This window comes from Betta splendens, chromosome 2 (genome assembly GCF_900634795.4).
Source record: "Betta splendens chromosome 2, fBetSpl5.4, whole genome shotgun sequence".
NCBI classification, from domain to species: domain Eukaryota; kingdom Metazoa; phylum Chordata; class Actinopteri; order Anabantiformes; family Osphronemidae; genus Betta; species Betta splendens.
The window spans coordinates 26,445,835-26,473,388 of NC_040882.2; the positions used below are offsets into that span (position 1 = coordinate 26,445,835).

Genomic DNA, 27,554 nt, shown 5'->3' on the forward strand with positions numbered 1-27,554 from the left:
GTCAGGTTTGGGTGTGAAGGTCCACTCCAGTGTGATGCTGTGGTTCTGCTCTGCCTGATAGTGGGTCTGGGTCACATCCACTACTAATGATCCCGTGGAGCAACCACACAGACAGGACCTCAGGTTCAGGTATTTTCAATCTGACTTCCCATTCTGATGCAGAGACACAAACAAAGAAATGTCAACAAACCAGAGACGCATGAGATGAAGCTGATGAGCAGCAGCATCCTGAGGTTCGTCTTCATCCTGAGAAGAGACCTCAGTCAGTCAAACTCACAGCTCAACACAGACTCGACCACTGATGACGTCACACGTCAACAACCGTAAAAAAACAAAACCTGCAGCCATTTAATTCTGTCACAAGGTGGCGCCAGTTTCAGACAAAATATATTTTAACCCTCGTGTTCTCAGCTCACGTCTCTTCATTAACATATATGTGACAACAAACAAACAGAAATCAATACAAACATGGACACAGTTAAACATGTGATAGTAGAAACTAACTCACCGTGTTCTACTCTAACACAGTTGATGACCTCATGCTTGTGTTTGCTCCATCCTGTCATGAGGGTTGTTGTTATGTTGTATTGTTTGTTTTCTGGCTTATAACAGTAAATATGATCCATTAGTTTTTATTATTGCTCATTTAATATCTACATCTATGAGTTAAGACACTAGCTCCCATCATGGCTGCCCACGGCTCCTCAGGGCTTGGGTCAAATACACAGACACACTTCCCCACTGATAGGATCAATAAAGTTTAATTATTATTACAGGACAAAGTAGAGGCGCATTCACTTCCACTCCATCAGTCAGAAGCAGGAGTGAGGTCTGTGCAGAGGTCATATGTGGTGACATCTTGGGATCAGGCCGTTCCTCACAGATGAGTTCAGCAGAGGACAGAGGTCATGTGACCTCCCTACAGCTCAGCATCTGCTGATAAAAGGAGGAACGGCCCGACTCAGCACATCAACCATGTCAGGGAGGCGTGAAGGTGGAGCTCCGGCACCCGGTGAGACTGCGACCAGACGAGGCCGTGTGTGTGTGGCTGCGTGTTCATGTGTGTGACTGTTTCCCTCAGGGGGAACGCGCTACCGACTGCTGGCGGTGAGCTTCGGACTCCTGTGTGTCACACAGGCGTCTCTGAACGTGTGCCTGCGTCTGATTCTCTGTGAGTCCTTTCAACCTGTTAACTGAAACCAGAAAGCTGATGCTGACGGTTCAGGTTTAATGCTTCTTATTGTTTTTATCAGTAGAGTTTAGTCCGAAGTCACTGGTTGTTGTTGATGGTAAAATAACATCAGTGTAAAAGCTTAAAATGACTTGAGTTTCATTTCTGGCTCACGGCCCGTTTGTTTCAGACTCTGAGCTTCAGGCCAGTTACAACCTCCTGGCTGTGAAACACCAGCGCCTGCAAAGCGAATGCAGCAGCATGAGCCACGAGCAGCAGCAGCTGCAACACACGGTGGAGAACACGACCAGGGTGGCAAACGCTGTGCTGGCCAGGCTCCGAGGTGACCAGCCTCCTCTCAGCCTCCTCTCAGCCTCCTCTCAGCCGTCTCCCAGCCTCCTCTCAGCCTCTCAGCAGCAGCCAGTTTAATCTGTGACGTGTGTGATGTAGCGCTCGATGCAAACTCTGTCCAGAATAAACATACCGCTATCCAGCGTTCCTAACAAACACGCCAGGGAGCTCCTGCACGAGTATAAGCGCGGGGGCGTCCCGCCATCTAGCGTAAAGAGCGGCTCACCGCCCGACATTCCACTGGGGGGCCGACAGAAGAAAAAGAAGAAAATGAGGGCGACTCTGTTATCGCCTAAATGGCTTAATTTGTCGTAATAAAAATGAACAACGCTGTTTAAGTTTAAATAAAGGATTTTATTGAACCGCATTTTTTTTCATCTCAGAGTATTATTTACTTTTATTATTATATGTAAAGAAAAAAAACATGACACGAATAAACAAGATAAAAACAGCTATAGACTAAGGTTATAACATTTCGAAAACATTTTTAAAGAGCAGGCCCGCATGCAGTCGGGTGAGGCCACGCAGGATTTTACACACTTTTGATAGGCTTTCACAAAATCAGCAACCATAGAGTCATTCATTGAGACGTTATCCCCGTACAAACTCAATACATTTTGATAGGATAAGCCTCTGGCTCTGTGGAACAGAAAGTATGCACAGTGCTCCCCGCAGACGACGGATAACGGGTGCTGCAGCTGTCTATTGTGATAATAAACGGCTTTAGAGTCCTTCTCCAGAAATTGTAAAATAGTTTGAGGGTAGTAGGGGCAGTCCGGCGCTAGCCCGTAGCTGTCAAAGAACGCGGCATCTCCGCTCTCTTCAAGAATCAGCGGGGGCCAGTGCTCTCCGGGCAGGTGCCGCGGGTGGGTGTTCACTATAATATAGGAGGGTCTCGTAAACACCTGCTGCGACAGTTCGTCAGAGGCCCACACTCCTTGGAACGCGTCGCCCAGTAGGGGCCGCATAATGTTTTCCAGTTGAACGCTGTTCATCCCCTCTAATAATAATCGACTAAAACGTTCCTTTTTGAATCAATCTCGAGTATGGAATCGTAGCAGGCGTAGACCACTAGCGTAGTCGTCTGCGCTAGAGCCGTTCTAAAGCGCATCTCCAGGCGCAAGGTGCCTGTCTTGACCGGAGGCAGAGCTCCGCCCTCCTCCTCCGGGGCCACGTTGAACGCGTAAAGCGTATAACCTTGCTCATAATCTCTTCTATTAAAACACAGAGGCTGACACGTGAGGATGGCTCTGGCTGTGCTGCGTGTGGCGCCTGGGCAGTAGTACTGCGGTCCCTGGGTCTCGGCTGTCCCTTCCTGGCTGGGGGTTGTGGGAGGTGGTGGGATAGGTAGCAGAGCCAGTCGGGAACCTGGCTCTGCGGACCCTGGTGCTCTGCTTCCCAACTACATTTCTCCGCATTCATCCACTTAGGTCTGCAAGGGGCGTCCTGCTGATGGAGGGACCGGGACTACTGGGAAGTGGTGCCGTCCCTTCCAAGTGGGATGCTCTGCAGTTTTAATTGCATTAGTCATACACACTTGTCCAGGAATCTGGGGGCTCCTTCCGGGGGGGCCAGTAGACTTCCCATTGATGGCTCTGTCTGCTGGACCCCCCGGAGAATTGGGTATCTCCCAAAGTTCCTCATACTTAGCTACATACACATACATTTAGGGCCGGGGGTGGGCTCTTTCACTGGGGCCTGGGGCTGAGGCCAGTTGTGGCCTCGGCCACTGGCCCTGATGGAGAGATCACCACCCAGTTTTAAGTGCAAAAAGACATTTAGGGCGAGGGGGGGCACTGTCCGGGGGACACACCGTCAGCCAGCGGTTGTGCTCCTGGAGGTGTCACCCACCTTCAGTGCACTTTAGTTCCACACACTCACGTCCAAGCTGGGTTGCAGGGTTCTGGGGTACCTTTTTCTAGTGCCCTCTGCCTCCCCCGGGTTGGGGGGGTTGGTCGGGGCTCGGGAGGAGCTGCGGTCCCTGCCTGGGGCCACATGACGGCAGGCCGGAGACCTACCCTCCCCACGAATGTGATCAAGCGAATGGTGTGGGTGCGAGAATGTATCTGAGAGTGCATTGGTTCACGTATGATTGACTAGTTTGTTGTGAGAGAGTCTATGGTGTGTGTGTGTGTTGATGTGATGATGTGTGTTGCACATGTGGGTGGGTGTATGCGTCTGTGTTTGTGTGAGTTGGTATGCGTGTGGTGCGGTTGAAGTGTGGGGGGTCCGGTTTTTCGCCCGGGGTACGATGATCGTCTGCCTGGGTGGTCTCTTTTCTGCTGACCCCTCCAATTGCTGGCCTTGTGCTGCAGGCCGCTGTAGCGCCAGGGGATGAGGTCGGGCCGATGGGGTAGGCCCCGCTCCGCCCGTGTGGGAGTGGTGGACTGGGGGCGGGCCCCACTCTGGGCGCGGGGGCATCTTCTGGCGGGCTCCCTACGGACCGTGGGTCCTCGGGCTCTACTCTTTCAGGCCGACCCTCCCGCCGGGGGGAGTGTTTGCCCCTGGTTCTCCTGGGGCGGACAGCATTGACCCCCAGTGACCCACTCTGACCTCGGGTGCTGTCTCTGTGGCTGCTGCAGCTCTGCCTGGGGGGCTCTGTGTGGGCGGCTTGGGTCGCAACACCTGCCCTCCTGGAACTGAAGGTGTGTGGGCTCCCTGGCTGCTGGGATGCCTTCCTCTGCTTGCTGGATGGGCGTAGTGGCGGAGCCCCTCACATCACCCTGGCTTCCACAAGTGGCATTGTTCATGCACCAACGTCTGCCTCACCCTTTGGGTGAATAATGTTAAGCTACAGCCTTACTAACCTTGTAGTGGGACACTTTCCAAATCCAAGTATTATTGATACTTATCACTACCAATATGAATAATGTGTGAATATGGAATTTGTGGTGTTGTATGTCATGACTTTTATTAAGTAGTATGGGATATGTATAATAATGCACATATGTATGTATATTGTATGTATATGTTTGTATTAGTATGTGCACATACCTTAGCACTATTATTGGTATTAGTATTAATCTCCAAGGTAAACCACAGTACAAAAATTGTTTAGTTATGAATGTGTTAGCCTAAGGTACATCCATGCTTCTTATTTATTTTTTTTTATTTATTTTTTTGCTCCAATTGTTTACTTAACAGATTTGCTTGGTTTCAGCAGCTGGTTGCACCCCTTACCCCCCCTCCCCCCACCCTCCCGCATACACACCCTAAAGCAGAAACCTAACCTGTCCACCAACACAGCAACATCACACACATTTTGGATTAGCTAAATAAACCATTAAATAAACCATAAATCAGGAAGAGTATATATATTCTATATATACTCTTCTTGTTAAAGCAAAGCTGTCCATCACAATATGGCATTCAGCGTAATATATGCTGCTTGCTTAACTGCTGGACAGAACAAAAAAAAACAAAAAAAACACAGAGGCTGGTCTTTCAGGTGCCGCCCGGTAGCGGTGATTAAGCTGTAATACTCTCTGATAGAGGAGCCGTGCTCAAAATCAGGCTGCAGCGCTTTTCCCGGAATCTGTCTGCCGTCTCTGCATAAGGCTAAAAACTCCAGGTTGGCGTGAATAAACCTAGTACTCCGCCCCGTAAAAGCCTTGTGGTTAACCAGCCCTATAACCACATATTTCGGTAGAGTGCCCAGAAAAAGATTTTCCTGTGTGCGTATTCTGGAATTGACCGGGATGGAGAATGTTTGTTTGTTAAATCCAACATTGACGTGCAAGCGAGAGCGGGTACAAAGCGTTGCCCTTGGTCAGTGCGGATGAGTGTCCTATGCGCACGGCGGGGGACACGGTCACTTTCTTTACAAACAGAGAGGCGCCCAGCACATGCAGCTTAAAATCAGCGTTTGCCGCGTGCATCAGGCAAAAGGCGTTGCTGGCTCTTATGAGTTTAATTCTTAAATCAAAAGAATTTAAAAGCAGCCTCTCGCAGAAAAACATATCCGCGTGTAGGAGGTCCAGGAGATGGAATTTGAACCTGGCCCTCGCAACAAAGCCGCTGTTTGGCCCGTTATTCACCACGTGAGAGTCCATGGCATCTGCCGTGTCCTGATAAACGCGTCACATTGGCTGAATATTGTATTCAGAGGATAGTTGATGATGCCCACGTTCGCGCCCGCCGCTAGATCGGTTCCGTCCACGTTTATAATTTTCAGCCTTAAAAACAGCAGCGTGTCATTCAGATCCAGGTCTAGCTCCCCCTCGGCCGCTACATAAAATTCAATAGGGCCGCGGCCTGTTATGGAGGAGATTGGAGAAATCTCCACATATTGTTTGTCCTCTATGCCTAGTTGTGGAAATGGACGAGAAAGGCCTAACGTACGCTTTTTTAGAAAATACATCAATAACCGTCATCAGAAATTTATAACCGTCGTTGTACCATGCTAGGGCCTGCATGTCGCTGAGATCGGCTTGTTTTGCTAAAAACTCTTTGATCCGATCCATACTAATTTTCTTGCCAGAATCCCGTTCTACGGCTCTGTGTAAAGGAGCCACACCGCCATAACTGCCCGGATGAGAAGGGTTGTAAAAAATTTTTTTCATCAAGTTTTCAAGTTTAGGAGGCATCTTCTCTCCTCGCCAAAAACCTCAACTCTGAGCACCCCGCACACTTTTAACTTTGTTATTGTCACGATCTGGGTTTTGTTTCTTGTTGTTTCCTCGTCTTATTTTGGTTCCAGGTTCCATTTCCGGTTTTATTGTGGTAGCACTCCCGGTTTCTGTTTCTGTTTCTGCTTTACTTCCTGTTATCAGTTCTGTTCTCCCTAGCTCATTACCCACACCTGTCTGTAATCAGTTAATCACTCACCTGTGTATTTAGTCAGCTCCTGTGTCCTTAGTTCCCTGCCAGATCGTCGTTCGTGTTTCTTGTTCCTCGTGTTTTGTTCTGGTTTTGCCTTGTGTATCCTGCCTGACCCTGGACTAACTACTGACTGTGAGTTTTGCTTTATCCCTGCCTGTACTTTCGCTGAGCCTACTTGTGTACCGAACCCTGCCTGGACATTGTATCAGAGATTGCCTGCTCCCTTGTTTTCTGCTTACTGAACTCTTCCGTGTATGACCTGGACTGCCCGACCCTGCCTTGAGAAATAAACCTGCGTTTAATATTCATCTTGCCTCGGTGCTGTGCATGTGGGTCCTTCATCTGCCGTTCCGTGACAGAACGATCTGGCCAGACTTGGACCCAGCCAGCACTCAGCCTCCGGTCAGGTCAGTGACTGTTTTTCTCGCTCCTTTTTTTTAACGGCGAGTATAATCCACCCGAGGGAGCATGGAGTTCACCTGTGCCGAGCTACCTAGCGAGCTACGAGTTTATTTTAAGATCCTCGCGGAGGATTACCGACGGGCGGTTACCCCGAAGAACCAGCGCAGCGCCGTGGAGGTGGCGATATTGACGCTGGAGGACGATGACAGTGTGTTAGAGCGCCCCAGTGTTCGTCGCCTCTATGAGCGACTGTGCGCTAGGTCTGATGAACTAAGCGACGCGCTCCGCACCACGCCAGCGCCGGTCGCACCGCCGAAGGTTTCGGTTTCCTTCTCCCCGCCCCGTCGGACCGCTGTGTCTGCATCAACCTGCCCAGCTCCCTGTTTGTTCCGCTGGGAGGATTCCCTGCATTCATGCGGTCCCCCGTCTCCAGTTCAGACGCGAGCTGTTCAGTCTCCAGCTCAGTCGTGTTTTGCCCAGTCCCCAGTTCAGTCATGCTCCGCTCAGGCTCCAGTCGCCGTTCAGCCTCGCCACGCTCACGCTCTAGTGCAGCCCTGTCACGTTCAGGTTCCAGCCCCAGTCCAGTCGAGCCCAGTCCAGTCGAGCCCAGTCCAGTCGAGCCCAGTCCAGTCGAGCCCAGTCCAGTCGAGCCCAGTTCAGGTCTCAGTTCAGTCGAGCCCAGTTCAGTCTCCAGCCCAGTCGAGCCCAGTTCAGTCTCCAGCCCAGTCGAGCCCAGTTCAGTCTCCAGTCCAGTCGAGCCCTGTTCAGTCTCAGCCCAGTCGAGCCCAGTCCAGTCGAGCCCAGTTCAGGTTCCAATCCAGTCGAGCCCAGTCCAGTCGAGTCCAGTTCAGTCGAGCCCAGTCCCGGTTCCAGTTCAGTCGAGCCCAGTCCCGGTTCCAGTTCAGTCGAGCCCAGTCCAGGTCTCAGTTCAGTCGAGCCCAGTCCAGGTCTCAGCCCAGTCGAGCCCAGTCCAGTCGAGCCCAGTTCAGGTTCCAGTCCAGTCGAGCCCAGTCGAGCCCAGTCCAGTCGAGCCCAGTCCAGTCGAGCCCAGTCCAGTCGAGCCCTGTCCAGTCGAGCCCTGTCCAGTCGAGCCCTGTCCAGTCGAGCCCTGTCCAGTCGAGCTCTGTCCCAGTTCAGTCCAGTCACGCTCCTGTCCCAGTTCAGTCCAGTCACGCGCAGGCCTTATCCCAGTCAGAGGACTCCACCTGTCGAACGGGTGCTGTGCACACCCGATCAGGCCCGACGTCTCCTCCGTCGAGCTCGGCAGCTGTAAGCAGTCATGCCGGCTCCGGAGGAGATGCCGTCCCAGTTCCTGTCGGCCGTGTTGCGGCCGTTCCTGTCGGCCATGTTGAGGCCGTTCCTGTCCCCGTTCCTGTTCCTGTCGGCCAAGTAGAGGTCGTTCCTGTTCCTGTCGGCCAAGTAGAGGTCGTTCCTGTTCCTGTCGGCCATGTTGCGGCCTTTCCAGTCCCTGTCGGCCATGTTGCGGCCGTTCCTGTCTCTGGTCCCGTTCCCGTCGGCCAAGTAGAGGTCGCCCCAGGCCCCGTTCCTGTCGGCCCTGTAGCGGTCGTTCCAGTCCCTGTCACCCTCGGAGCCGCAGCGCCCGCTGGCCTCCAGGAGGAGGCAGCGCCTGCTGCAGTTCCTGCGCACCTCCAGGAGGAGGTCGCGCCAGCTGCAGTTCCTGCGCACCTCCAGGAGGAGGTCGCGCCAGCTGCAGTTCCTGCGCACCTCCAGGAGGAGGTCGCGCCAGCTGCAGTTCCTGCGCACCTCCAGGAGGAGGTCGCGCCAGCTGCAGTTCCTGCGCACCTCCAGGAGGAGGTCGCGCCAGCTGCAGTTCCTGCGCACCTCCAGGAGGAGGTCGCGCCAGCTGCAGTCCCGGCGGACCTCCAGGAGGGGGTCGCGCCAGCCGCAGTCCCGGCGGACCTCCAGGAGGGGGTCGCGCCCGTCGCAGTCCCGGCGGACCTCCAGGAGGGGGTCGCGCCCGTCGCAGTCCCGGCGGACCTCCAGGAGGGGGTCGCGCCCGTCGCAGTCCCGGCGGACCTCCAGGAGGGGGTCGCGCCCGTCGCAGTCCCGGCCGCACCTGCATCGGTTCCTGGCGGTTCGGCCGCACCTGCATCGGTTCCTGGCGGTTCGGCCGCACCTGCATCGGTTCCTGGCGGTTCGGCCGCACCTGCATCGGTTCCTGGCGGTTCGGCCGCACCTGCATCGGTTCCTGGCGGTTCGGCCGCACCTGCATCGGTTCCTGGCGGCCCGGCTCCGGCCGCATCTGTACCTGTGTCTCGTCGCGGTGGTCCAAGGAGGACGCCGCTGGCCCCTGTTTCTCGTCGCGGAGGTCCAAGGAGGACGTCTCCACGTCTGTCTTCGCCTCTGGTTCCTGCCTCGTCCCCACGTCTGTCTTCGCCTCTGGTTCCTGCCTCGTCCCCACGTCTGTCTTCGCCTCTGGTTCCTGCCTCGTCCCCACGTCTGTCTTCGCCTCTGGTTCCTGCCTCGTCCCCACGTCTGTCTTCGCCTCTGGTCCCTGCCTCGTCTCTGTCTCTGCTGCCGGACTGGTGGCCTCGCCCTCGACGCCTCCTGCCGCCTGGATGGCGCTGCCTCCTGCGGCGACGCCCGCCTCGACTCCTCAGTCTCTTGGATCAGCGTCCACCTGGAGGACGTTGCCATGCGGGGTGGTCCCCGGGGACATCGGCCCAGCTCAAGGGCACTAAGAGTGCCACCCTGGCTCAGCGGCGGCTGAGCAGGATCTCGCCGCGCCTTCACCCTCCGTGAAGGAATCCCTGATCTTCGTGTCTTCCCCATTCATGGACTTATGTGGACTCTTGTTTTGGCCCTCCTCCGGTCCTCCCTCCGCCCACCCTGCTCGTGTGCCTTGAGGGGTAGGGATTCGGTCCCTCCGCCTGGGACCACCCTCCGCCCGCCCTGGTTTGGGGGGGGGGGCTTCTGTGGGCGCCGTGGAAGGCGCCATAGGGGGGGGGGTACTGTCACGATCTGGGTTTTGTTTCTTGTTGTTTCCTCGTCTTATTTTGGTTCCAGGTTCCATTTCCGGTTTTATTGTGGTAGCACTCCCGGTTTCTGTTTCTGTTTCTGCTTTACTTCCTGTTATCAGTTCTGTTCTCCCTAGCTCATTACCCACACCTGTCTGTAATCAGTTAATCACTCACCTGTGTATTTAGTCAGCTCCTGTGTCCTTAGTTCCCTGCCAGATCGTCGTTCGTGTTTCTTGTTCCTCGTGTTTTGTTCTGGTTTTGCCTTGTGTATCCTGCCTGACCCTGGACTAACTACTGACTGTGAGTTTTGCTTTATCCCTGCCTGTACTTTCGCTGAGCCTACTTGTGTACCGAACCCTGCCTGGACATTGTATCAGAGATTGCCTGCTCCCTTGTTTTCTGCTTACTGAACTCTTCCGTGTATGACCTGGACTGCCCGACCCTGCCTTGAGAAATAAACCTGCGTTTAATATTCATCTTGCCTCGGTGCTGTGCATGTGGGTCCTTCATCTGCCGTTCCGTGACAGTTATAAGGTTATTAATTCGCTTCAGTAATGAGTAGTCTTTTTTACAAATTCACAAGCTTTTATTTTTTTTAAAAAAAGAATAAAAGTTACATAGCTTATACAAAAATGGATAAATGCATACAGTATAATTACAATACAATACATGTGACTACACAAAACAAGTACTAGTAGTGGCTGGGATGCGAGGTCTGGCAACCGTTGCAGATGAACTCGTTGTAGTCGTGAACTGCGATGTACAGAACCAGCCTCGCAAAGGCCTTTACAGTGTTCAGAAACAGCCTCAGCAGAGGCCCGTCCAGCTCATCGCCGCTCTCCTCCTCCGGGGTGGGATGGAGGACCTCGCACAACACCAACGTGATCGATCCAGGGAACGCGGCTCTCTCGTCCATCTCCTCCTCCTCGTCATTAACGCTGCACCCGTCTGAGCCCAGTTCCATTGAGGGCCGGTCGCTGATCCGCGTTGATGTGGAAGCGGTGTCACCGTCGTCAGCCCCGTCGTAGCACGCGCTATCCATTGACTGGGTCGGGGAAGGTGGAGGCGTGAGTTGATGCTGAGAAGCCATGCTTGCCTGGTTGCTTACCTGGAGCAGAGGGTCTCTATTTATCCCCAGAGATGAGAGGGGCGGGTGTGTCTAGGGGAACAGGGCTTTTCTGACTACATCAATTCCCTATAAACCTGGCTCAATCGAAACAGCCAATTTCTGCAGGATACATTCACAATCTGCTGGAAAATCCCACATTCGGTGCTGAAGCGGGCTACGAGCAGCCGATAGTCGGCGCCTCCGGGAGCGTGTATGCTCACTCTGTAGTACCAATGGTCGATGGAGGAGCCGCTGGTTTCCTAGACAAACTTTAGTATTTTCGGGTCAAACACTCCCATAGCGACGCTCAGACTCTGCTCCTCGGTATCCGGCACCACTCGTATCCTATTCTCAACGGACTCATCTTCCTCGTCAGATTCATCCTCGTCCATTCTTTCAAAAAGCTCAGTCAGATACCCCGATAGTATGCTGCGCAAAACACTCCAGTCATTTGCAGTGACGGGCATCGTTACAGTGTCGGGGGAAAAAACATCTCCGGCTTTGAGCTGGTAAAGACGCAACTCCCCCGTGGGGTAGCAAAACACATAGCCAAGAGACCCCAACGTTAGCTTAAACTCGCCCTTGAGAGACGCGGGCAGCGCGCTCTGCACAATCGCAACTGATACTGACTCTCCACCCCAACGTTTATGCTGCTGATGATGCTGTCAGAATCTTCTACTGTGGGAGAATTGGCCATTTTCCTGTTTTTCTCCCACACACGACAGTCTCTGATCACTACATAATCCCTCATAGCAACGTCTTTATAAAGCCACACGCTCGAGTAGGCGACTGGAAGCGGACGTGTCACATAACAGCCGTGTTCTGATGATCACAACGCCCCTTTAACACGGGGAATGAAAGATAAGCGGGCCTTTGACATTTAGGGTCAAAGAGTAGGTACACTTTGACTTTCGAGGTCAAAGAACAGGTACACTTTGACATTCGGTGTCAAAGATCAAGTGCACTCTGACATTGCAAGTTCAAGGGTGAAACGATAAAGTGATCTTTGACCTAGAGCTGTCAAAATCTGAGTTGATGAAAGGTTGTCCTTTATACTCTCTAATGGGATATGACTTTATTAATCTCACAATTTCAGTGTGTTAAGCAGTAATTTAAAAGGAAAACAGTTAATGATCTATTTCTACAAGAATAAAATATGTGACCAATATTCATGAGGGAGAACTCGTGGAAAAGCTTTCAATATTTGCCAGTAATCCAGACGGCAGCAAAACGTCTACAATAACCTGTTGAGTTGAGAATTGACCACATTAGGATGTCAAAGATATATAACACTAACACATGTATACTGTATATATATATAATTTATTCATTTTTATTTATTTATAATATATATATAATGTATAATTCTCTCTACACTTCTATACATGAAACAATCTATTTTTCAGGCACTGTAACACGGGTCTACATGTGTTTGTCCATCTATCCACTGACCAGGTGTTGGATCCACTCTGTTGTCACTCTGCAGTCTGCTAATCTAGTGGTGGAGGGAAACCGTTTGTTTTTATGCTCCATCAGCTGCACAAACTCTGAAAACACATCTTTACACCTACATGGCCTTTCTGCTGATCTTCACCGCTGGGATCAGCCTCCTCCTGCCTTCGTCTTAGGTGTTGTAGCTCTTCAGGTCCAGAACCTCCAGGTGGTCCTTTGACACCTGCAGCATGTAGGCCAGAGCAGAGCAGTGCAGCAGGGGCAGGTCTGTGTTTGAACGATCCGTCAGCGTCAGGTATTCTTGGATCTCGTCTTTGACTTTGTGGTCTCTCATTTCCACCATCGCCTGGAACAGACTGATGCAGCCGTCTGGAGAGACCGTCTTTCTTCTGATAGATTTGAGGTAGGTCAGGGTTTTCTTGTCTGTGTCTTCGATTGGGTCTGGTGATGTCAACAGACCCTGAAGAACTCTACGGTTCTGTTTAATCATGAGACCAAGCAGGAAGCGCAGGAAGAAGTCCAGGTGTCCGTTCTTCTTCTCCATCACCTTGGCAACGATCTTCTTGAGAAGATCAAGTACAGGTAGACCACAGTGTGGGTCCATCAGACCCAGGAAGCTGCAGAGCTCTGGGGTGTTCTGCTCCATAAGACACTCATAGACGTAGAGAGCAGCAAAGAACTCTTGAATGGTCAGATGCACAAAGAAGAAAACCTTCCTCTGGGAAAACAGGTTTTCCCCCCTTAGAACTACGTTATAGAAGCCAGAGTAGACAGAGACTTCCTTCACATCGAGGCCACATTCCTCCAGGTCGCCCTCGTAGAATATCAGCTTGTTCTCCTGCAGATGAACAAACGCAAGTTTGCCGAGTTTCAGGAGAAATTCTCGGTGTCTCTCCAGAAGCGTCTGGTTGTTTTCCTCTGCGTGGGCATCGTATTTTCTGCTTCTGTGTTTGGTCTGAGTCAACAGGAAATGAGCCATCATCTCTGTCAGAGTCTGAGGGATCGTGTCTCTGTCGGCTCCTGTGAAGACCTCCTCAAACAACATGGTGGAAATCCAGCAGAAGACGGGGATCTGGCACATGATGCTCAGACTCGGTGACGACTGAACCTGTGAAATGATCCTTTCAGCAAGGCAGGAGTCGTGCCGGAAGCGTCTTTTGAAGTATTCCTCCTTCTGAGCGTCGCTGAACCCTCTGATCTCTGTCACCGCATCGATGAACTTGGCTGGAATCTGAGCGGATGCTGCTGGACGGGATGTGATCCACAGGTGTGCGTGGGGCAGAAGGTTTCCCTGGATCAGGTTGACCAGCAGGTCGCCCATTGGAGCCACTGCCTCCACAGATCTCACCACCTTCGAGGAGTTAAAGTCCAGCTGAAGTCTGCTTTCATCCAGACCGTCCAGAACCACCAGCATCTCACTTTGGACATAACTCAGTGGATCCTTCAGGTCGCTCAGCACTGGGTGGAACTCAGTCAGGAGCAGGTGCAGGCTCGTCTCTCCTCCACTCAGATTCAGCTCTCGGAAAGTCAGACAGAAAATGAACTCCAGCTCCTGGTTCGTCCGCTCCTCGGCCCAGTCCAGGATGAATTTGTGCACAGCGAAGGACTTCCCGATGCCTGCGACGCCCTTGGTCAGAGACATTCTGACCCGTGTGTCTGGAGACGGTTTGAGGATGTCACTGAGTCTGACTGAGCTTTCACACGATGATCGCCTTCTTAATTTACGTTCCATCATTCTGAGTGAATGCTCCTCGTCTGGCCCCTCGCGTTCATGAGCTGTGACGTGCAGAGACGTGTAGACGCTGTTCAGGGAGCTTTTCTCATCACCATTGCCTTCAGATGTCAAAGCAAATTTCTTTTGCATTGCTTGTTTGAGATTCTTCTTTGTTCTCGTGATGATGTCACCTATAACGGAACGGTTTGGTTAAAGTGAGTGTGACTCTATGGCCTGGCAGCTCAGTTGGTCGAGCAAACCTTGGGAAGCACAAGGTGGCCAGATTCAGGCCCACCAGGGCTCCAGGAGTGTCCTGGGTGGCAGCCCACTGCTCCCCCAGAGGATGAGTTCAATGCAGAAAACAAATTTTGTTGTGACATTGCAACAGATGTGATAATGACCAATTAAGGCTTGTTTCTAATGTTAACATTATGTGATTATATTCAAATGTAATAATGTAGTTGAACGTACGTGAGGCCTTGTTTGTCTCATGCTTGTAATGTGCTCCACACTCAGCACAGAGCTGCTTCACTGGTGGGTCAGAGTGGTCCCAGTCCTTCAGAACCTTCTCGCACACTGAACAGGTGGTCGTCTCCCCAATCACCTGACTGGACATGGACATACTGTACATGTTACTATCTCCTCAGAGGCTTCACTCATTGTCACCTAGACATATACTAGTGCAGACAGATGGAGAGGTTCATTTTCACTGATTTCAGTCAATTTACAGGCGCCTTCCCTACTCTGGCTAGTTACTTACCAGCCAGTTGCCAGGCTCTTCATGTGCTGTGTGGAGGTGTGAGGAATGCAAATGTGACCACTCCTCAAAAACAGTACATGGATGATTATGGACTTTGTGACACCTGTGGTTTTTGTCGCCAAAACTCCAGGGAATACACCTTCTGACCCAGTTCACCACTCCCGTATAGATTACATTTAGTAATAACTCCTATTCGTCCTACCTGATGTTCCCACACCAGTATTCACTCAATCACAGTCAGTGATCATGCACCAGTTCCTGTTTGTTTGTTTTTTTACTAAAAGAGTTACGCCACCAAGCAGGAATTGGAGATTTAATACATCATTACTCAATGATCAAGACTTCATCAGGTATGTAAGGAAAGAGTGGGCAACCTTTATGGAAATCAGCGATACACCAGGAACCTCACCATCAACAAGAAGAAAAAGAACATATTACAGGAAACAGAATTAGAACAAAAAATAAGGCTGCTTCTACAACCAATAATGTAGAAACTGTAAAAACTGTAAAATACTTTACAAGGGCTTTTATTATTACAAACTGCGATGTTTGACAATTTACTCTTTTAGTGTGTGATTACAGTTTTTATCGGTCGCTTTGACCTGTTTTGCATAACTAGGTTCCATTTATTTTCATCATCACTATTCCAGCAGTGCATCAGACATATGTAGCGAATGTGTAAACCCGTTCTCATTGGATTGACACATTTTTTCCTCCCTTTTGCAAAACAGTTAACACTGACATCATTCAAACAGACTAAACTCCATTGTTTAAGCTTTGTGACCAAAGGAAAACCATCTGTTCCTAACTATTAGAAACCAGTAAGACCAGTATGAACTCACCATAGCACCTGTTTAAGACCCCTCCACAAAACTCTTCAATTTGCTACCAGTCTTTACACCTTAAAATGGTGCCAGGTCTTTGTTGTTCTTCCCCAGCGTAGATGGAGGAGGTCTAAGTATTAACAGTGGCTGAGTCTCATCCTCCAATAGATTTGACCGTATTTTAGTTTACATGTATTTTCGGAAATATTTACAATATTTAAGTTTTCTGCCACAGTTTGAAAAATGAATATCATAGGTTCAACAAATCAAAGCATTTCTTCATCTGGATCCAATTCTTTGCATAAAAGCTAAATTTGACATAAACTACAAAGACAAGCAACAGGCTATTGTTTCTTCTTTATTCTATGCAGTTATTATATTATTTGTGACTTATGTTCTGCAATTAATATCTCATGTTTTGTCTTTCTTCTGTTTTATGTATTTGACATTTCACCTACATTGTTCAATGGTCGTCTCTGCCTGATGGACTCTGGACTCTAGCTCCAAACCCAAGGCCGGGAGTTGTGTCTCTGTCTGTTGAGACTTAGTGCTCCTTCCTCTCTCATAGCTAGATGTAGCACTGATCTCCCCAGCTGGTTTTTGGTTTGTTGACGTGCACGATCAACATGTTTTTGATTGGCTTTCCCCATTATTTTTATTTTCCTTTATTTTTACAATAGATCAAACAAAAAGACAACTCTCTCATCTGCCTCTTTATGGGAAATTTCCACATGTTATTGAAAAATATTTGACAGATTAATTGATTATCAAAACTATTGTTAGTTGCAGCCCTAGTCCTTCCTAGGGCTCGAAAGTGTGTCTGCTCTAGTGATGTGTCATTCGTGAACGATTCGTTCAATATGAACTAGTCTTTCATATGACTCGGGAGGAACGAGTCCTCTCAGTGAACGACTCGTTCAGTACGTGCAGTACCTTCTCTCGCCACATGGCAGCAGCTGCTTAAGCTCAGTCAGCAGGACAGGAAACAGAAATGATTCGTTCGGGACTGACTCAACTGAGCGTCGTTCCTCAAGGATTAGTTATTTTGTCACGTGACAGTCGGACTGCGCAGACTCCGTAGAGCAGCAAGCGCTCTAGTTCGTTCCTGATTCGTTCCGGATTCTTATGGATCGTTCGTTCGTTCTTTTGTCACGTCACAGCTGTGGCTCAGCTACGGTGCTGTGTGGACTGATAAACAAGGAAATGAGTGATGTATATGAATAATGAATGAATGAATAATAATAATAATAATGTCACGCACCAGGTAAATATTTTAGGGAAATTATTGTTTCTTTGTGCTTTACAGCTCCCTGATCATACAGCTTTTTAGAATATTAGAAAGAATATTGGACTTCAATGTCTCAGTAAGGGGCGGCACGGTGGTGCAGTGGGTACGTTTCTGTGTGGAGTTTGCACGTTCTCCCCGTGTTTGCGTGGGTTCTCTCCGGGTTCTCCGGCTTCCTCCCACAATCCTAAGTTATTATTAGTTATATGTAACTATTAGTTATATATTAGCACTTGATAAATCATACACCTTACTAAAAGCAATTAAAAAAATATTAGGTCAATATATATTTAGAAACAAAACTATGTTTGTAAACCAGAGTTCCCAGGTACATTATGATTAATCTGTAAATAGTAAAATGTTCTAAAGTTTTTTATGGATTTCTGAGATACTGATTTATTCCATGCATGTGTAATTGTCTGATATACTGTATATTAAATGTGTTCTGTAATGAATACACATTCAATCATACTGGCTCCAGTCCTGGATCATCAATCATACATGACAGTAGGTTTGGCAACTGGTTCAGGCGTCTTGAGGTAAGATTTATCAAAATTTTAATTTATTAATAAAAAAAATAAACACATACAATATCTTGAAAGCAATAGTTGCTGTCACACCATGCTTCTGTAGGCATTCACTGTTCCTACATTGGCACTTAATTACAGACAAATAAGGCAAAATATAAGCTGCAGCTGAAGATCCCTTTATTTTCACACAGCAGCAGACCGAGAAATAAAAAAACATGTAAAAATGAGTTTATATTAGTTTATCAAGCTATGCTCCCAAACAAGCTGTAGTCGTGTTATGAATATTCTGTTGTATTAATTCAGGCTGCTAATTTGCAACCATTAGTATTAGCGTTAGCAGCTAATCAAGTTGCGTATTATATAAATCAATAAATTAAATTAAACGTGAATCTGCCAGTTAGACGTACCTTGCGCCAGTCGAAGTGTAACCACTTCAACAGCCTCCCATTCGACTTTAGAGTCAGATTTTGGATGAAACGTATGGTTGAACTCCACTACGAGGACGAGTTAGCCAGTGTCACTGTTACAATGGATTCAGTGACCGTGACGTTTGATTCCCGCGGCAGATCACGGCTATGCGCTTCCTCAAAGGGGTGCGGCGATCAGTTTAGCTTCCGACACATTTCGAAAATAGAGTGTTGTGGACGAAAGCTTAAAAGACACATCATCAGACGGGCCGTGTGGGCGATCTACAGCGCTTTTTGGCATGAAAAGTTACAGACACCTTACTGAGACATCAAGGTCCAATTATTTAGCAATGTGGAGCATGAAAAAAGCTTGTGCATGGATCTTTAAAGCCAACTTTATTGTCAACCAAAAAATGCACCACTACTCCAAAGCTAGAACTAACTGTTACCTTCACACTCCAGTGTGCAATGTATAGGTTACTGAGTTAATTAAGAAGTCTGGGGGTTTGATGACGAAGGAGAAGCTTTTGCAGGGCCTTGCATTTTAAATGCTTGATGGAAGTAGGGTAAACAGTCCATGTCCTGGGCAGGGGGTACACTTGGTTATGTTGGAGATTTGCAGCAGGACAGGTATAGTTGTAAATAGATGACCAGGGAGATGTGGTGATCCTTGTTCATCACTATTTGGAAGACTGAGCGGAAGCAGTCCTCTATAAGATGGAAGCTGTGGCTGTCCTCACCATCACCTCATCAAAACAAAAGGTACTGCAATCAGAATTGTAGATTAGTGAAATGTTTATTATTATGTAGTTCAAAACCTTCTTTAATGTAAGAATACAAAATACCAGACAAAAAATTAAACCAAACAAGAGGACAGGCCTGTCTGTGCTAAAACAACAGATAAACAGTTGTTACAATTCAAATATAAAATCTAAACAGTATATACCAATTAAAATCTTCTATTACCTATCTTACTGTTGGTACATACAAACTTACATACCTTCACTCCTGAGCTGGGCAGCAGATGTCTGTACCAACAGTCTGCAGTGATTTCTCTGTTTGACAGCCTCCTTGCATGTATGTAACTGTGATGTGCCCCCCTACAGTATAGAAAAGACAATGTTAAATTTACTGTAAATTGTATTGGTCCTACAAATATAATGGCTATGGTACAAGCTATAGGTTACTGACCAGATAAGCAGCAGTTATTGTAGAGATGTGACTAATTAGCAACTAAGCTTGCAACGCAAGCTTAGTAGTCATTCCAACTAATCATGTTAGAATTTGATAGAACAATGACATAACCCCAAATCACAAGTTGATTTAGGCTGTGACACAGGACGGGGTAATAAACATAACCGCGTTCATCTGCAGTTTCTTATTGTAGCGATCGACCAGCTGTAGCTCTAAAGTGCAAAGGCCTCACGGCATGCTAGCAGCTAACGCAACACAAACAGGAGCGGCAGCACGTCAACAGGACAAAAGCTCGATCCACCGCTTCCTGCCTGTCGCCGATCGAAGGCCCATCGCTATTAGCTGTTCCCCACACAGGTGTGTGATTGCACCAACTCAGAGTAGCACATTTGAAAGGGACAAAGGCTCGGTGACTCGCTGTAGCCATTAGCAACGCTACCGATTAACTTGTCTCACATGTGGGTAACTGCATTTTAAACAGACCCAACTAACATATTTAGATATCACAAGTATCAAGCACAAACTAGATCCACCGCTTCCTGCCTGTCGCCGCTCGAAGGGCGATGACGATCAGCTGTTCCCCACAGGTGTATGCGATTACAGAAAAGGCCAAAAGCTAGACCCACCGCTCCCTGCCTGTAGCCGCTCGATGCCGATAGCCATTAGCTTGTCTCACATGTGGGTTAATACATTTTAAAAAAGACCAACTAACATATTAAGTATCAAGCACGTACTTACTACAGCGAGCTAGAGCCACCGCACCCTGCCTGTAGTCGCTAGAGATGGCGAAATCGAAGCCTCATGAATCACTGAGCAACTATGACACAGTTGGGCTGAAATCGACACATTGCTCGACACCATTTGACACATTCAGAACAGCGACATCTGCTGTCACAGTCCATGTTTTATTATCAAATAAAAGTTATTTAATCAAATGTGTGTAATTGTGTTTCTCTGTGGATAATAATATATCAGTAGCCTTGATATGGTAAATATTTTTGACAGTCAGATGTTATTAGAGCTGTATTTGGTGCTTCTGCAACTCATTGAGGAGACATGTTTGTCATTTAGTTAAATCAAAGACTTTTATTTTATTTTTCCACAAAACATGAGTTTAATCAGCTTCTCACCACCTCTCCAGCTTTGGAGAAGAGCCGTTTGCACGGCACTGACGTCTGACTAATAAAGACATTTGTATTGGATTTGCGACTTGTGAAAATGTAGTTTTAGTCTTTAATTACATTTTGAACTTGTCATAAATACATTACAGATATCTGTAATGTGAAAATTGACGATCTTATAGATCATCTATCATCTTATAGATCATCTCCGGTCCGTTGCCACATTTATAAAGCTCTGACATATTGAAACAACTGTCCGTTCAAACTGCAGATAAGCTGCTCGGCAGTCACGTGATGTATTGACGCCTCTCGCGCTCATTGGTCACGTGATTTGGAACGCTCTCGAGATTCTGCTTGACGACACTTCCGCTTCAAGAGATCAATGCTGAGTCGATCGGGAGGTCTCGAGTTGGACATCTCTAGTAGGCGCTCGAAGGCTGAGAGCTATCAGCTGTTCCCCCCAGGTGTATGTGATTACAGAAAAAGGACAGACGCTAGACCCACCGCTCCCTGCCTGTAGACGCTCGATGCCGATAGCCATTAGCTTTTCTCCACACAGGTGTGTGGCTGCAGGAGCCCACATGAGCACATTTGAAGGGGATAAAGGCTCGGTCGACTGACTGTAGCCATTAGCATAGCTAGCTACAGTAGTAACTTGCCCCACACATAGGTTACTACATTTTAAACAGACAAACTAACATTTTAAAACATTATAAATATCAAGCATATACTTACTTCAGTGAGTGAATGACGGACTGTAGAAATAGATCCTTTTTTTCCAACAGGAGCCGTGAAACAAATCCAGAATTGGACGCACCCTCGTTTGAAATGCACATACGTATAAATGCTGAGGCAGTGTTTCTGGCACCGGTCCGTTAAAAATAAAAGTGACCCACAAATCCTCACTTGTTGATCCCTTGGTAAAGTGAATAGACTTTGGTGTTGGTTAAAACACCCAAGAACCGAACTATTTCTATGGGAGGACTTGGGCGCTGCCGTGCTCGTCTGTTCACGGTGAGTGAGAGGGGGGAAATGGCGGAAGTCCAGTTTTGGTTCGGGATCATTGTGGGGGTTGTGGTTCAGGATTTACAGGGAGGACTTCCGACCAAGGTGACGACAACTGGGACACGGCCTCAGAGTAGGTCATGGTCAGTTTTCATTGGATGAGAAAATTTACGTTTTTAAAATGTGAAAAAAGGAGGAAATGCATTTCTACCGTGCTCAGTGTGTTTATATGTGACCCATAGAGTCATAGGAACGCTCCAAAATGTCTAAAAAGTGGATTTTGCATGATATGACCCCTTTAAAAGTCTCTCTGTCAAAATAAGTTTCCCACTTTACAAGCTTTCATGTAAAAGGCAGCTCGGGCTGCGCGGTTTAGTTAATCGTTCTCGTTCTTGTTCATAGTTCATCGTTCACAGCTCAGGCTCAGTGGCAGCACCAAGTACTACAGTTCTTTTGGGACTCGTTCCCATGGGTCGTTCGTTCGTTCACTTGGCATGTGACAGCTGAGCCGCACAAGCTCTGTAGCGAGCAGCAAGCGCTCCAGTTCGTTCCTAGCAACTGTCGCGCTGTTAAACAACAATGGCAGGCAAGATGCAGGACATAAATCACGTTGATGTGGTGCGTATTTGCTAGGTTTTCATATGGTTTGAATTGCTAGTGGTCAGTATATAGTGTTTGAGAACCACGCCCCCAGCGCCACCTGCTGTAAATGAATGAAATGATTCATTCACTTTACTGAACGAGACTTAAAGATCCGAGTCAGTTGAAAGAACGGAACTTCCCATCGCTAGTCTGCTCTTGCTTCCTTACATACAGTTTTTAAGGGCACAGATGATGAAAAAGCTTTTGTTAAAGTTTGAATCAATAGTTTGATTATTAATAGTTTCTCATGAGCTCAATTTACTTCAGATCTTCAGATCACTACTCTGAGGTAGGTTCTTCTGGAAAGAAAGGAAGGTGTCATACAAACGCACCCAAGAGTTAATTATTCAATGTCAAATGATAATTGCTATTGCTAAGATATGAATTATGGACTAAAGGTTTTTTATAAACCACTAAATGCATACTGTAACAGTAAAAAGTTGAGGTACTTAAAGTAATACTTCATTGCTGAAAAGCAAGCTGTGTTATAAATATTTTACATTTAATCAGCAAAAATGTTGATGGTCTATGTCTGGAGAAAACTGGGAAAATTGAAGTAATGTGTGTTGTGGCTGTAAATGGTCATATCCTACAACACCCAGAATGCATTGCGCTCTGACATACCTGCTGTTTAGCCCCGCCCCCCTCTCAGCCCGACCGTTGCTGGGGCAGGTACAGAAGAGAACGCAGCAAAAAGTCCTCTGAGATGTTTCAGGGGAATCAGAATCGTTTTTTATTCGCCAGGTTTGCAAAAGACAAACAAGGAATCTCATCCAGTCTGACTTCATCTTTTCATACCCTCATACTGAACAGCAATTATTTACATAGCAATTACAGTTATATACATACATTATTTACATAAAGGAAATAAAGAAAAGAATAAAATTAACTAAAATTGCACCACACATGTTTTAACTGAGCCCTTTCTATATGTGATGGAGTTCAGCACAGACACAGCCTGGGGAAGGAAGCTGACTCTGGTTCTGCTGGTTCTGGTGGTTCTAATGGCTATTGATCTGTGACGCCTCCCAGAGGGGAGGAGTTTAAACAGTTTGTGTCAGGGTGTGTGGGGTCAGCAGTGATGCTGACAGCTCGTTCTATGAGTCTGGCCTGTTACAGGTGCTCAGTAGAAGGAAGCTCAGTCCCGATGATCTTTTCCGCTGACCGGACCACTCTCTGGACGATGGCCGTGTAGAAGATGGTCAGCAGCTCCTGGGGCAGGTTGAACTTCCTGAGCTGTTAAACCTCTGCTGGGACGTTTTGTGAACAGTGTCTCTGTGGGGGGGCACTTCAGGTCCTGTGAGTTTGTGGACCCTAGGAACCTGAATGTGTCCACGGTAGACACTGCGTTGTTGTGAATGGTGAGAGGGAGGAGGGCAGGTGGTTCTTCCTAAAGTGCACCGTAATCTCCACAGTCTTGAGCCCGTTGAGCTCCAGCTGGTTCTGACTGCACCACTGGACCAGCTGCTCCACCTGCTTTCTGTTTGCAGCCTCATCACCGTCCTCAATGAGCCCAATGACGCTCATGTCGTCCGCTTACTTCAGGAGTTTCACAGACGGGTCTCCTGAGGTGCAGTCGCTGGTACAGAGGGAGAAGAGCAGTGGGGAGAGGACGCATCCCTGTGGTGCGCCGGTGCTGATGGTGCCAGATGTGATGCTGCCCAGCCTCATCAGCCCACATGTTTTTCCTGTAGACAAACTGCAGGGGGTCCAGCAGGGGGTCTGTGAGGTCCTTCAGATGCCTCAGCACCAGCCTCTCAAAGGTCTTCATGACCACATGTGTCAGGGTGACAGGCCTGTAGTCGTTCAGGCTGCTGATGGAGGACTTCTCAGGGAGGGACACAATGGTGGACGGTCTGAAGCAGTTGAACACTGTAGACAGATGCAGAGACCAGTTGAAGATCTGGGTGAAGACCGGTGCCGGCTGCTCAGCACAGACTCTGAGGCAGGTTGTGGAAACGCCATCAGGTCCTGGAGCCGTTCTGGTGTTCTGCCTTTGAAGGAGTTCTTCTTCTTCACAGATCTTCAGTGCAGGTAGAGGCTCTGGTGACGGGAGGGTGTGAGTGTTGGGGGGTGTGGGTGAGCTAATGACGTGTCCAGGAGGTGTGAGATGGTTCCTTTCAAACCAGCAGTAGAGGCTGTTTAGGTTCTTAAAGTTCTACTATTTAAGTCTATACTATGATACAATAATATAATATTTTGTTTAAAGTTGAGAATTTTCCTATTGAATCAGACATTTTACCTCTAAAACTTCAAGCATTTTATCTTGGTGCTAAATCATCATCATCATCATCATCATCACCATCCATAATCTTGAACTTCGATGGAACAACAGGTGTTGCTGAGCAGATGCAGTGATATCATCACAGAATCAGACCTGTTCATAAGCAAATGTTGTTCTTATGTTCTACAGAATCTTACCTTTATATATTAGAGTGTGGTGTACAGTGTAAATGTAGAGTTGATGTGTGAATCACTCTGTGAATATAATTTTTTAACATACAGACTCACTGTTATTAACCATAATTTGTCAGTCACATTTAAATTATAGACATGTAGGATTTGGTAGAAGGTAGAAGATGAGTGAGTGAGTGAGTGAGTGAGTGAGTGAGTGAGTGAGTGAGTGAGTGAGTGAGTGAGTGAGTGAGTGAGTGAGTGAGTGAGTGAGTGAGTGGGTTCTTACTGTTTCATATTCTCTGCTCCAAAGTTGAGTGGATTAAACATGGATCTGTCACTTTTCACGGAGACACAGCTGAAAGATGTGGACTCTGCTTCTTCTGACCTTTAGTGAGAAATATTTAAATTTAATATGATAGAAATGTTTGGTCAAGTATTTTCAGACCAGCATCTAATCGGAGCTCTTAATGTTAATGTTAATAAGTGGCTCCAGATCAGAGACCTGCAGTGTAAACATCACCTGGTTTCACTGGGTTCAAACGGCTCCTCAGTTTTCCTCTTCTTCTTATCGTCCATTTTTGTTTCTAAAACACAATAGCTCATCAAAAACGACGATTAATGCTGATTAATCTGATGATGTTGGTTTCATGGCTGCATATTAAAAAGGATGCAGTAAACACTGACACTAAAAGCTGATCTACTCATCCATAAACAGCCGTTGAACTGTTATAACGCTCGTCACCGCCAATGCGATAAAACGTGGCAACAAACCAGAACCCGCTTCCCTTCACGGCGCCACGGCGTAAAAATACGTTAAAGCAGTTTTTCATGGCGGGGGTCGCTGCGTTAACAACTAAGAGCAGGTTCGAACTAATTACTGATGATTAGTAGTTGTTCGCTACGTTTCATAAACAATACGATCACTACAAAAACGAATTAGACTAAACTAATAAATAACACAAGACAATAATGCAATAATAAATTAATATACACAGTACAATAATACTTGTGATTTAATACAACCAGTTTATCAGGTACATGTCTCTCAAAGACACGTGGAAGCCGTTTATGTTCTGTTCAAAGGAAAAACGCCTTTAGACTCGTGTCTCGTCTAAAATGTCTGTTTTGTGAATTTACTCATCTGCTCCGCCTCTTTTTGTTATTAAATAAATCAACGACTTACTGTTTGAGAACGTGTCCCAGTTGTTCCTCTGTTCCTCTAATCAACAAATGTAATCAACTTCTCTACAATGTGTCCGTATAGTGGCGCTTTCTTCCTGGCGGTTTTAAAAACAGATGAAAATGTTTTGTTAAAAATTCGAAGTTTTATTGTAATTTTTAGTCTCTCTTCAGCTGGAGTTACTTTTTCTACAGACCTCTTCTCTCTGAGGGAGTGTCCTTCTGGCACGAGAGGAAGGTGCAGTGTTACAGTAACCCCCCCCCCCCCCCCCCCCCCCGTTCATTCCCTCGTGTTAAAGGAATATTTCAACCACTGAACAGCCGACACCTGGAGTCTGATCCGTCCGTCTCTGAGCTCGTCTCTGTCAAACTGGACCCGTCCTGAAAACTGTTGATCCTGAGACTCTGAGACCTCAACACCTTCATGAAGATGAAGCAGGACTGAGGCTCTGAGACCAGTGAGCAGCTAACAGTAGATGTAAACTGAGGTGATGGTGTCAGGTTTGGGTGTGAAGGTCCACTCCAGTGTGATGCTGTGGTTCTGCTCTGCCTGATAGTGGGTCTGGGTCACATCCACTACTAATGATCCCGTGGAGCAACCACACAGACAGGACCTCAGGTTCAGGTATTTTCAATCTGACTTCCCATTCTGATGCAGAGACACAAACAAAGAAATGTCAACAAACCAGAGACGCATGAGATGAAGCTGATGAGCAGCAGCATCCTGAGGTTCGTCTTCATCCTGAGAAGAGACCTCAGTCAGTCAAACTCACAGCTCAACACAGACTCGACCACTGATGACGTCACACGTCAACAACCGTAAAAAAACAAAACCTGCAGCCATTTAATTCTGTCACAAGGTGGCGCCAGTTTCAGACAAAATATATTTTAACCCTCGTGTTCTCAGCTCACGTCTCTTCATTAACATATATGTGACAACAAACAAACAGAAATCAATACAAACATGGACACAGTTAAACATGTGATAGTAGAAACTAACTCACCGTGTTCTACTCTAACACAGTTGATGACCTCATGCTTGTGTTTGCTCCATCCTGTCATGAGGGTTGTTGTTATGTTGTATTGTTTGTTTTCTGGCTTATAACAGTAAATATGATCCATTAGTTTTTATTATTGCTCATTTAATATCTACATCTATGAGTTAAGACACTAGCTCCCATCATGGCTGCCCACGGCTCCTCAGGGCTTGGGTCAAATACACAGACACACTTCCCCACTGATAGGATCAATAAAGTTTAATTATTATTACAGGACAAAGTAGAGGCGCATTCATTTCCACTCCATCAGTCAGAAGCAGGAGTGAGGTCTGTGCAGAGGTCATATGTGGTGACATCTTGGGATCAGGCCGTTCCTCACAGATGAGTTCAGCAGAGGACAGAGGTCATGTGACCTCCCTACAGCTCAGCATCTGCTGATAAAAGGAGGAACGGCCCGACTCAGCACATCAACCATGTCAGGGAGGCGTGAAGGTGGAGCTCCGGCACCCGGTGAGACTGCGACCAGACGAGGCCGTGTGTGTGTGGCTGCGTGTTCATGTGTGTGACTGTTTCCCTCAGGGGGAACGCGCTACCGACTGCTGGCGGTGAGCTTCGGACTCCTGTGTGTCACACAGGCGTCTCTGAACGTGTGCCTGCGTCTGATTCTCTGTGAGTCCTTTCAACCTGTTAACTGAAACCAGAAAGCTGACGCTGGCGGTTCAGGTTTAATGCTTCTTATTGTGTTTATCAGGCCTGTGACACAGTAACAGAGTAGAGTTTAGTCCGAAGTCACTGGTTGTTGTTGATGGTAAAATAACATCAGTGTAAAAGCTTAAAATGACTTGAGTTTCATTTCTGGCTCACGGCCCGTTTGTTTCAGACTCTGAGCTTCAGGCCAGTTACAACCTCCTGGCTGTGAAACACCAGCGCCTGCAAAGCGAATGCAGCAGCATGAGCCACGAGCAGCAGCAGCTGCAACACACGGTGGAGAACACGACCAGGGTGGCAAACGCTGTGCTGTCCAGGCTCCGAGGTGACCAGCCTCCTCTCAGCCTCCTCTCAGCCTCCTCTCAGCCTCCTCTCAGCCTCCTCTCAGCCTCCTCTCAGCCTCCTCTCAGCCTCCTCTCAGCCTCCTCTCAGCCTCCTCTCAGCCTCCTCTCGGCCTCCTCTCAGCCTCCTCTCAGCCTCCTCTCAGCCTCCTCTCAGCTCAGC

At 47.8% G+C, this 27,554-nt stretch overlaps 2 protein-coding genes across 8 annotated transcripts in view; one reads left to right on the forward strand and one right to left on the reverse strand.

Annotated features, from left to right (window-relative positions):
- Nucleotides 1–698: 698 nt before the first annotated feature.
- Nucleotides 699–27,554, forward strand: part of LOC121202672 (CD209 antigen-like protein E) — a 28,770-nt gene continuing 1,914 nt past the window's right edge. For 2 of the 3 annotated variants that reach the window (XM_041073411.2, XM_041073407.2), the window contains exons 1-3: nt 26,714–26,852; nt 26,922–27,011; nt 27,223–27,375. In XM_041073411.2, the coding sequence (XP_040929345.2) occupies nt 26,816–26,852; nt 26,922–27,011; nt 27,223–27,375 (280 nt within the window). In that variant the 5' untranslated portion in view covers nt 26,714–26,815. Of the gene's footprint in view, nt 1,013–1,081; nt 1,172–1,361; nt 1,515–26,713; nt 26,853–26,921; nt 27,012–27,222; nt 27,376–27,554 lie in introns of those variants that run through there. The other variant, XM_041073409.2, reaches the window with a different exon arrangement.
- LOC114869651 (NLR family CARD domain-containing protein 3-like) lies at nt 12,236–25,578 on the reverse strand. Of its 5 annotated transcripts, none has more exons than XM_055513617.1 (6): nt 25,349–25,578; nt 24,686–24,749; nt 24,452–24,550; nt 14,472–14,608; nt 14,261–14,328; nt 12,236–14,191 (listed from the first exon to the last, which is right to left on the reverse strand). In XM_055513617.1, the coding sequence occupies exon 6, from the start codon at nt 14,148–14,150 to the stop codon at nt 12,459–12,461; it is 1,692 nt and encodes a 563-aa protein (XP_055369592.1). In that variant the 5' UTR covers nt 14,151–14,191; nt 14,261–14,328; nt 14,472–14,608; nt 24,452–24,550; nt 24,686–24,749; nt 25,349–25,578; the 3' UTR covers nt 12,236–12,458. The 5 variants fall into 5 exon arrangements, 4 of the variants coding, with proteins under 4 accessions (XP_055369592.1, XP_055369597.1, XP_055369602.1 ...); XR_008696346.1 differs by having other exon boundaries at nt 12,301–12,329; nt 12,406–14,191; nt 14,261–14,608; XM_055513622.1 differs by having other exon boundaries at nt 14,261–14,623.